The 10,599-nt window shown below is 42.4% G+C and overlaps 1 protein-coding gene across 1 annotated transcript; it reads right to left on the bottom strand.

Moving 5' to 3' along the window:
* Nucleotides 1-246: 246 nt before the first annotated feature.
* LOC135565220 (uncharacterized) lies at nucleotides 247-4,045 on the bottom strand. Its single transcript, XM_065011284.1, has 2 exons — nucleotides 3,908-4,045; nucleotides 247-1,650 (listed from the first exon to the last, which is right to left on the bottom strand). The coding sequence occupies exon 2, from the start codon at nucleotides 1,429-1,431 to the stop codon at nucleotides 739-741; it is 693 nt and encodes a 230-aa protein (XP_064867356.1). The 5' UTR covers nucleotides 1,432-1,650; nucleotides 3,908-4,045; the 3' UTR covers nucleotides 247-738.
* Between the last annotated feature and the right edge of the window lie 6,554 nt (nucleotides 4,046-10,599).

The following is a 10,599-nucleotide window of genomic DNA, read 5'->3' as shown; positions in this document are numbered from 1 at the left end:
GCTCCACTGGATGTCATAAGGTGAATGCACCAATTTGTAAGTCGCTCTGGATAAGAGCGTCTGCTAAATGACTTAAATGTAATGTAAATGCTTTGTCTCTGTATCTCTTAATATGGGTGAAAATTGTGAAATTCCAATAAAAAATACTGTTACAAAAAAAAGTGAGATTTTGACTGGGCAGTTATTTAAAAAGGTACAACAAGATTTGCAACGCTTTCTTTATTGATGAACAGACTGTGATTCTCAGTATTACACAGAAATCATTCATCATTTTACTTTATTCATATTACTGTACTAAAGTTTTTCTAAATCACATTTGACACAATGAGATATAATACCTTATAAGCCCTTGAAATAGTCAGAAAAAATATAAATCTGCTGCTAAATTGTTATAGTAAAATTGAAAAACATAATTCAATTGTGGATAGATTGGATAGAACATTAAAGTCAACCTTAACGTTCCTTAATGATCTATGACAGTGACTTTATTACACGAAGCTAACATTTAGTGTCATTGAATTATTTATATTTTTTGACGGGAAAGATAAGATATTTTTGAACAGAAAATAGACAGAGAAATTGCCATGCACAAGCTAACATTTAGTGTCATTGAATTATTTCTATTTTTTGACGGGAAAGATAAGATCTTTTTGAACAGAAAATAGACAGAGAAATTGCCATGCACAAGCTAACATCTTCCACATTTTTAGTCTGACACGTCCTCTCCACCTCAGGTTTTTACTTGCCATACCAGAGGAAGAGGGGGACACCGTTGTTGCCAGAATTCAGACTTTTCCCGATGGAAACCAAGCCCGCCTCCTCATAAGGACCGTCTGCCTTGGGGTTGGATGTAACGGTCAAGGCCTTGATAGGGAGAGATCCATCTTTCTTGAGCCAGACAAACACTGGCTGACCAGATGTTCCCTCGTTGAGGTTAACATTCACCACGGAGAAACCACGCTGCTGTAGGCTGAAATCCTGCTCATGGTTGACGGATACATTCACCCTGGTGACCCCGCAGCCCTTATCGGTGGATTGGCGGTACCAGAGGAAGATCCAGTTTCCTCCAGCACCTCTATTGAGATCTTCATCAATCCGGATGTAGCCCTTGTTGAAAAGGTTGATGTGTTCTTGGTATGAGATGGTGGCAGCAACGTCACAGATGTAGGTCTCACTCTCTCTCTTCACCCAGAGGTAGATGAAATCTCCTAAGCTACCGCGGTTCAGATCACATGGTAGCATTTCCCAGCCGTATTTGAATTGAACGGCCTCTGTCTTCACATTAGTGGTGAGTAGCAGATCTACAATGGGAATGTCATACTTAGGGCTTGCACCACTAAAGTACCACAGATGGATGACATCTCCCTCTGCTCCAGAGTTGATGTTTTCTGGGAGCTCAGTGTACCCTACACTCCTCAGGCCATCTTTCATTCCATCATTGAATGAGAACTGGACTCTGGTGATGGGTTCTTCATAGCCCTTTTTTGTACCACATGTCAACTCTGGTGGTGGATGAATTTCCTTGGTTGAGGTTTACATCCACCATGTGAAAGCCTTGGCCACGAAGCTGTTGTTCCCTTTTAGAGTCAGTGGAGATTGCAATTTCTGTGATGTGTTTAGAAGCCATTTTGGGTAGTTGGAGACAAGTGTCTGTAAAGTAAGAATCAATAGTGAAATTGGTCAACACCTCATATGATGCAAGAAACAACACTAAATACACCAAAGACCAGAACATTTGATAAGTATAAAATATGAAATAATTGACGGCTAGCTTTTTAAATAATTTTCTCCAGCTGTTCTAAAGGGGAAACATTAAAATGATGACTTCAAGGATGCATGAAAAACGCCCTGAACAGATACTAAAACAGAAACATGGGCTCGGCTGAGTCTAATGAATAATTATACAAATATATTCATTTATAAGTTAACTGAAAAAGAAACACTACAACACATAATCACATAAACCAGGAGCGGTAACAACGCCCCCTAGAGGACAGCATTGACCACATATTTGTTTTGCTCAGTTTAACATCAGTTATGATCTAAATTGAAGACTATGGTTCTTTGATCATCTGAATCAGGTGTTATGGTGCTAGTGGAGCAAGTGTTCAACCCATGTATCCCACCACCACCCTGCCCTTTAAAGTAACACACAGACATACTCATATTCACATCAGGACCCTTTAATGTAACACACAGACATACTCATATTCACATCAGGACCCTTTAATGTAACACACAGACATACTCATATTCACATCAGGACCCTTTAATGTAACACACAGGCATACTCATATTCACATCAGGACCCTTTAATGTAACACACAGACATACTCATATTCACATCAGGACCCTTTAATGTAACACACAGACATACTCATATTCACATCAGGACCCTTTAATGTAACACACAGGCATACTCATATTCACATCAGGACCCTTTAATGTAACACACAGACATACTCATATTCACATCAGGACCCTTTAATGTAACACACAGACATACTCATATTCACATCAGGACCCTTTAATGTAACACACAGACATACTCATATTCACATCAGGACCCTTTAATGTAACACACAGACATACTCATATTCACATCAGAACCCTTTAAAGTAACACACAGACATACTCATATTCACATCAGGACCCTTTAATGTAACACACAGACATACTCATATTCACATCAGGACCCTTTAATGTAACACACAGACATACTCATATTCACATCAGGACCCTTTAATGTAACACACAGACATACTCATATTCACATCAGGACCCTTTAATGTAACACACAGACATACTCATATTCACATCAGGACCCTTTAATGTAACACACAGACATACTCATATTCACATCAGGACCCTTTAATGTAACACACAGACATACTCATATTCACATCAGGACCCTTTAAAGTAACACACAGACATACTCATATTCACATCAGGACCCTTTAATGTAACACACAGACATACTCATATTCACATCAGGACCCTTTAAAGTAACACACAGACATACTCATATTCACATCAGGACCCTTTAATGTAACACACAGACATACTCATATTCACATCAGGACCCTTTAATGTAACACACAGACATACTCATATTCACATCAGGACCCTTTAATGTAACACACAGACATACTCATATTCACATCAGGACCCTTTAATGTAACACACAGACATACTCATATTCACATCAGGACCCTTTAATGTAACACACAGACATACTCATATTCACATCAGGACCCTTTAATGTAACACACAGACATACTCATATTCACATCAGGACCCTTTAATGTGGACAAGTCCACTCCGCGGATGCATAACACACAGACATACTCATATTCACATCAGGACCCTTTAATGTAACACACAGACATACTCATATTCACATCAGGACCCTTTAATGTAACACACAGACATACTCATATTCACATCAGGACCCTTTAAAGTAACACACAGACATACTCATATTCACATCAGGACCCTTTAATGTAACACACAGACATACTCATATTCACATCAGGACCCTTTAAAGTAACACACAGACATACTCATATTCACATCAGGACCCTTTAATGTAACACACAGACATACTCATATTCACATCAGGACCCTTTAATGTAACACACAGACATACTCATATTCACATCAGGACCCTTTAAAGTAACACACAGACATACTCATATTCACATCAGGACCCTTTAATGTAACACACAGACATACTCATATTCACATCAGAACCCTTTAAAGTAACACACAGACATACTCATATTCACATCAGGACCCTTTAATGTAACACACAGACATACTCATATTCACATCAGGACCCTTTATAGTAACACACAGACATACTCATATTCACATCAGGACCCTTAATTGGAAGTAATTCCTTTACCAGTGATGTTGTGTTCTTCCTCTGTTCTGGAGTGTTGGAGTAATGGTTGGAGCGAACCATTAAGGAGAGAGCTGAGCATTAAATAGGTCTAGTTGCCAGGCTGAAATAGCAAGGACATGCACATTAAGAGAAGATGACACCCAGGCTATACTCTATTTTTGAAAGAGCACATTAACCAACACCATACGAACATTTATGACAGCTGGACATACTATGGTCAGCAGGATACAGGAAGAAAGATGGAAGCAAGATAACTGATGACTAACATGTGAAACATAAGCATGCAATGCATACATTATTTTTAGAACATGGAAAGAGTTCTACTATCATTATAACTGTTATATAAATAATCAAATATCAAGCATTACTAGCTGGCCAACGGTCTGGTTAAATCGGATGTCCTCAGATAACTCTGGGCCCAGTGTCCTCAGTCAAGTTTAGAGCCTACGTGCAATAACATGATTATCCGAAGGACACATGGCTGCCATCACTCAAATATACTCCCCTGTAAACTACAAAGAACATCCTGCAACACTAACAAGCTTAGAGTGCCAAACTATCTCACTGACATTGATCCTTGCATGCACTCCTGCAAAAACAGGAAACACCTGAGCCTAAAGCAGACACTGCCAGTTCCCCTTATCTTACGCTTCCTTGACACACAAACATTTCATGAGCACGCACACTCACACTCCACCCCCTCTACTGGTCGGGTGCCAAGAGCAGAGGACTCTGCTGTGCACTAATGGGGCTCCTGCTCTAGCTAGAGCAGGCCCGCCTCCAACTCTTCAGGACCAGTCAGAAGACCAACACGAGGAGACTCCACCTACATTATTCTGTGTATACATTCTGCTGCAAAACTCTGTCTAGGCAGCCTAATTTAGCTGACTCCTCACAGAGTCATATTTTTTAGGTCCGTGCACGCTTAACTGCAGGACAAGATATCTCTGACTTTAAATAAACTGCCTTTTTGCTACACCTGATTCCACTCTGTCCAGCGTCGTTGTTTTGCACTCCCTCTCCAGTATGTAAACACCAACAAAATTGGTAGCAGAGGATGGTTATTCCTGAATTCGATCTATGATAAGTTGGTGTGAGAGGACGAGACAAATCAGCGGCTCAAAATCAGACGGAAGAGTGACCTGTAGTCCAGGAGACCATCAACCATTCATCTTGCCTCAGGAAACCTGATCAGAGCGCTCTACCAAAAGGTAAGCAGAACCTGTAAATTGAAATCTGCATATTATATTATAGTCTAAACCAAATTTTGATTAGAAGTACTGAGTGTGAGTATGAATCGTTGCCAAATTATTTTGACATAAGAACCAAAGGCATTGATCAAAGAGATCTTGTTTTGCTAAAAAACTTTTTATTTTTAATTGGACTGTTTTTGACCAATGCACTAGATTCCCCCTGGGACCCGATTTGTTCGTGAAAATCTGCATAGAAAACTGTCCTATTGAATAGGTTGTGTACGAAGTGAAATGTTAAACCGAGGCTGTGTTCTAGTGTATAATGGATAAGTGAATTGTGTGATTTATTTTAATTGGACTGTGTTTGACCAATGTACTAGATTCCCCCCGGGACCCAGTTTGTTCATGAAAATCTGCATAGAAAACTGTCCTATTAAATAGGTTGTGTACGAAGTGAAATGTTAAACTGTGGCTGTGTTCTTTTATATAATGGATACTGAAAACTAATGTAAACTGAGTGAATTGTTTTTGACACATAATGAAAATTTGATGTGACGTTCCACGATTTTGAGACCAGGGAAATTAAAACCATAGACTACAAATCCCATATCCAATTGAGAGAAACGTTTGTTGCGGAGTAACCTCCATGCTAAGTTACGTAACTGGGTTATATGTACTCGTACTGCTAGTCTAGCCACCTAGTAGTCTAGTCACCGTGCCGCTTTCAGAGCATCTTGTACACCCGCTGAACAGCTGCCGAGCTGAGCACTGACTTTTGATTGACAGCCGCCGAGCTAAACACTGACTTTTAGTTTTTCCATTTCTGTTGGTATTTCCTAAAGTACTAAAATTATTCTGACAATTGTTATAGAACCGCCTAAATTTACTAATATATTGTTCCAAAAGGAAATTACTGAATTATTTCTAGAAAGTACTTAAATGAGCCGTCGAGCTGAGCACTGACTTTGATTGACAGCCGCCGAGCTAAACACTGACTTTTAGTTTTCCTATTTCTATTGGTATTTCCTAAAGTACTAAAATTATTCTGACAATTGTTATAGAACCGCTTGAATTTACTAATATATTGTTCCAAAAGGTGATTGCTGAATTATTTTTAGAAAGTATTTAAATAAATCACTGAACAAATCCGAATTTAAAAAACGGTTCCCAAAGTGATAAAATTATTCTGACAATTGTTATAGAACCGCCTGAATTCACTAATATATTGTTCCAAAAGGAAATCGCCGAATCATTTCTAGAAAATACCTAAATAAATCGCTGAACAAATTCAAATAAAATACCGGAGAAACACACACGTAACTGTCACCACATACTGATAAAATATTTGTGTGCGAGGGTGGGGTGCAAGAGATAAGTCTGTACCAGCACCGCGAATACATCCCTGGTCTCGATCAAGGACGGGCTAAGTATACAAAGATAGAAATAAACACATATTACACAGGACATAGTACAGGACTGACTGAAACCTATGAGGACACATTACAGACATTACCAGATGAGCTAGAACAGGGAATAGTAGCCAAATAAGACCTTTTTCAGATAATCACTGCTTTAGTTATATCTTGCCTAACCGCGTTAATAATTACCTTAGCAGTTCACGTAATTATTTTGTGATAACATGTCTGGCTCAACTACACCCAAACTCAAGTTCAATGAATACTTAGAACAGCGCATGACTGATAGAGCGGGAGGGAAAGACCAGTATAAGAAAATAAAGAAAGTGTGGGAAGGGGTAAAACTAAAATGGACACAGGCAGGTTACCTTAGAGGGGGACCTCCAGTAGACGAGGAACTCCAATCTATGCAGAAAGGGCTAGAAGAAGCCGTAGAGGGGACGACAGCAAGTGAGACAGAGGGGAACAAGACTCATTTGTTCAAAAAGGAAGGCACCAAAGAGAAAGAGCGAGCCGAAGCGGAGTTGAAAATAGGGACATGAGCAATACAAGAGAGTAGGAGGGTGCTACCAAAAAACAAACTGGACATGATGTGTGTGGCCTCAGCAGAGACCAAAACTCCACTCGAGAGTTTACCCACAGTTCCCCAAGTTGCCAACACCAGCACGGCGTCTGCTCCTCCCTCACTATACCCAGAAATACCAATAGAGGTGGCCCAACCTCCGCCATACTCAACGAGGCCCATCTCACAACCCATTCAATGGTAACCCTTTCCACACCAGGACCCAGCCCGCAATACAGGCCCCAGTCCTAAGTGTACAGGCGGGCCAGCTGAATGGGGCTATGAGCTTCGGAATAACAGGAGGGCAGATAGAGTGTGAGCCACTCCCCACCACCAGCACTCCACATCCAGGGAACACCTCCCAGAAGCGAGAGCACCAATGCAAGGAAGGAGCCTTCCCCGGAAACTCCGCCGGTTCCCTCCTGATAGATCTCGGAGACTCTGTAGGCTCCCTATCAGGTCCGGGAAATGGAGCTGCAGTTGGGCGCTTCCCCCTGGAGGCACAACGACCAAACCCCAACTACTTCCATCTAAAGGGTTCCCCGCGAAGCCTCCAAGTCGAGGAAGGGTCCTACCTCAGCCACGAGAGTCACGCAAAGGAAGATGATGAGGAGAGCAACAGAAAGACACCCACCAGTTCGGAAATAGACTGTGAAATACAACACTTAAGGAGAGAGTTAAGTGAATCAATAGCCCAAGCGAAGGGCCTGATGAACAATGAAGGCAGAGGGATGGGTGAGTACCACATCGAAGGCATGATGAAGGGAAAGGTGACTGACGTGACCGACACACAGGGGGCGACCGCCACCCGGAAGTCTGCCAGGGTGGCTGGACTAAGATCTAAAGGAGTGACCACCAGAGAACACTGGGACTTGGAACTGGGTGGAGCCAGCATGTATCCCCTACGCCCAGCAGCTGATCCACGCTACTAGAGTACCAACCTTGGAAAATGACTGACCTGACCACACTGATGGAACAGATGCCCAGCCTGCATGGAGGAGCCTCCGCATGGCTACACCAGCTGCAGACTCTGACCTCCGGTCTGGATCTCTGCCTGGGAGACATGAAAGCACTACTAGCCAGAGCCACCAACCATGGCACCACGAACGGCATCATGACAGCAGCCGACCTCGGAGACCAGCCACCCACCCTGCCCCTAGATCGATAAGAATTATGATGATGCCACTCCTGCCGACGCCCACACTGTCCGAAACCCAAGAAGTGTACTGGCTAAAATGCCTACCCACAGGGCCTGCCACCCCTCACATCCAGTTTAAGTTCAACCAACTGAAAGTTCAAATCTACACTCTGCACCCATAAAAGACTCCTCAAGCTGAGATCCATTGCACACTCAATATAACAGACACTGATGACTGCCCCTACACTGAAGACTGGGACGAAAACATGATGCACCTGACCCCACCTATCAGGTGTTGTACCATTGTGTGTGGCCCAGAGGGGGTGGCAGTACCGGTCATCCTACGACCAAGGAACTTTCATGCACCCCTGGCCTGGACGCCTGAAGCATCAACAGCTTTTGCACTCCTGAAAACAGATTTATCAGCGGCAGCAGCGCTGATTGCAACTGACTTCAACAACAAGTTCCATTTGGATGTTTCTGAAAAGGAAGGATTCACATCATCCGTCCTTTTCCAGAAACAAGAGGGGGAGAGAAAGGTATTGATGTACCACTCCTCAAAACTTGACCACATTGAGGTAGGACAGACAACATGCTCCAGATACGTTGCTGCAGTAGCAAAAGCTATTGGAGAAACAGCTCACCTCGTGATGTGTCATCCATTGGAGATCCACACCCATCATGGCGTCGCTGCGTATCTGATGAGTAAAGAATTCACGTTCAGTGCTGAAAGAAAAACCAAGATCCAGAACAAATGCACACAGTCACATATCACGTTTGTGAACACAGAGAAAAATATGGCAGATGCACTCAACGTAGAAGAAGGACTGCCCCACTCTTGTGCTGAAAGTGCGACACAAGAACTAAAACTGAGATCAGACCTGAAGAATGAACCACTGACCAATCCCGACCAATGGCTATACACCGATGGCTGCTGCTACAAAGGAGAAGAAGGAAACATAGCAGCCTATGCGGTGGTGCAGCAACTCCCAGACGGCTCACACGTCACCCTTGAATCAGCCATCATCCCTCAACCAGCATCTGCCCAATTAGCTGAAATCATCGGATTGACGCATGCCCTCATCAGAGCAAAAGGAAAGACTGTGAATATCTATACAGACTCAGCCTATGCCCATGGAGCAGTCCACACTGATGGACCTGAACTTTTACGAGAAGCACATGGCCCCACACATGAAGGCAAACTAAAGACCCTCCAAAAGGTCTCGCACATCTGGTGGCACCCTCACATGAAAGAAATGACTGACTTATTTTGTGACGAATGCAACGTTTGTGGCAGCCACAACCCAAAGAAACCATATCAAACACCAATGGGCTCATACCCAGTACCTAATGCATGTTTTCAGGACATTGGCATAGACTACACCGACATGGGCCCCGAAAATGTATCCAAAGGAAAACGCTATCTCCTGGTTATGGTAGATAGGTTCTCCAGGTGGGTAGAAGCAATACCAACAGTAAGGGAATACCCCCCTGTATTGGCCTGGCAGTGATAGTTGTTCCTTTCCATCACTCGTTGTGTTGATTTCATCATGTCCATTTGGTGGTGTTTTTTCACTGTTGAATCACATTGCAAGTGCACATGCATTTGCAATATGGTTCAATGGGCATTTACCATATGAAATTTGACATGCTCAAAAATCCTGCAGAAATGCAAAATTGACTGGCCTGATGAACACAGGATGGCCTAGCAGTGATAGTTGTTCCTTTCCATCACTCGTTGTGTTGATTTCATCATGTCCATTTGGTGATGTTTTTTCACTGTTGAATCATATTGCCAGTGCACATGCATTTGCAATATGGTTCAATGGGCATTTACCATATGAAATTTGACATGCTCAAAAATGCAAAATTGACTGGTCTGATGAACACAGGATGGCCGAGCAGTGATAGTTGTACCTTTCCATCACTCGTTGTGTTGATTTCATCATGTCCATTTGTTTATGTTTTCTCACTTTTGCAAAGTCACTGTGCATTTGCAATATGGTTCAATGGGCATGTACCATCACGATTTTGTCATGCTATAAAAATCCTGCAGGAATGCAAAATTGACTGGCCTGATGAACACAGGATGGCCTGGCAGTGATAGTTGTTCCTTTCCATCACTCGTTGTGTTGATTTCATCATGTCCATTTGGTGATGTTTTTTCACTATAGAATCATATTGCAAATGCACGTGCATTGTTGTGCAACTGGTAACCCAAAAATAAAAATATGGTTGTAAATGCATTTACCGGGACTCCTATTGTCCATGCCCGCTATGGGAGTACCCTACTACGGCCCTCTATCTATGGGGGCAGTCCTGAGTGCTTTATGGACTGTTTAAAATATTCTGATGGATACGCATTGTTGTGCAACTGGTGATTG

This window comes from Oncorhynchus nerka, linkage group LG27, assembly GCF_034236695.1.
Source record: "Oncorhynchus nerka isolate Pitt River linkage group LG27, Oner_Uvic_2.0, whole genome shotgun sequence".
NCBI classification, from domain to species: domain Eukaryota; kingdom Metazoa; phylum Chordata; class Actinopteri; order Salmoniformes; family Salmonidae; genus Oncorhynchus; species Oncorhynchus nerka.
Note: the sequence above shows the minus strand (reverse complement) of the source record. Positions and strands in the feature narration are given on the sequence as shown.

Coding starts and splice junctions, on each gene's coding strand:
- LOC135565220 (XM_065011284.1), bottom strand. CDS start 1,431: ATGAAAGATGGCCTGAGGAGTGTAGGGTACACTGAGCTCCCAGAAAAC.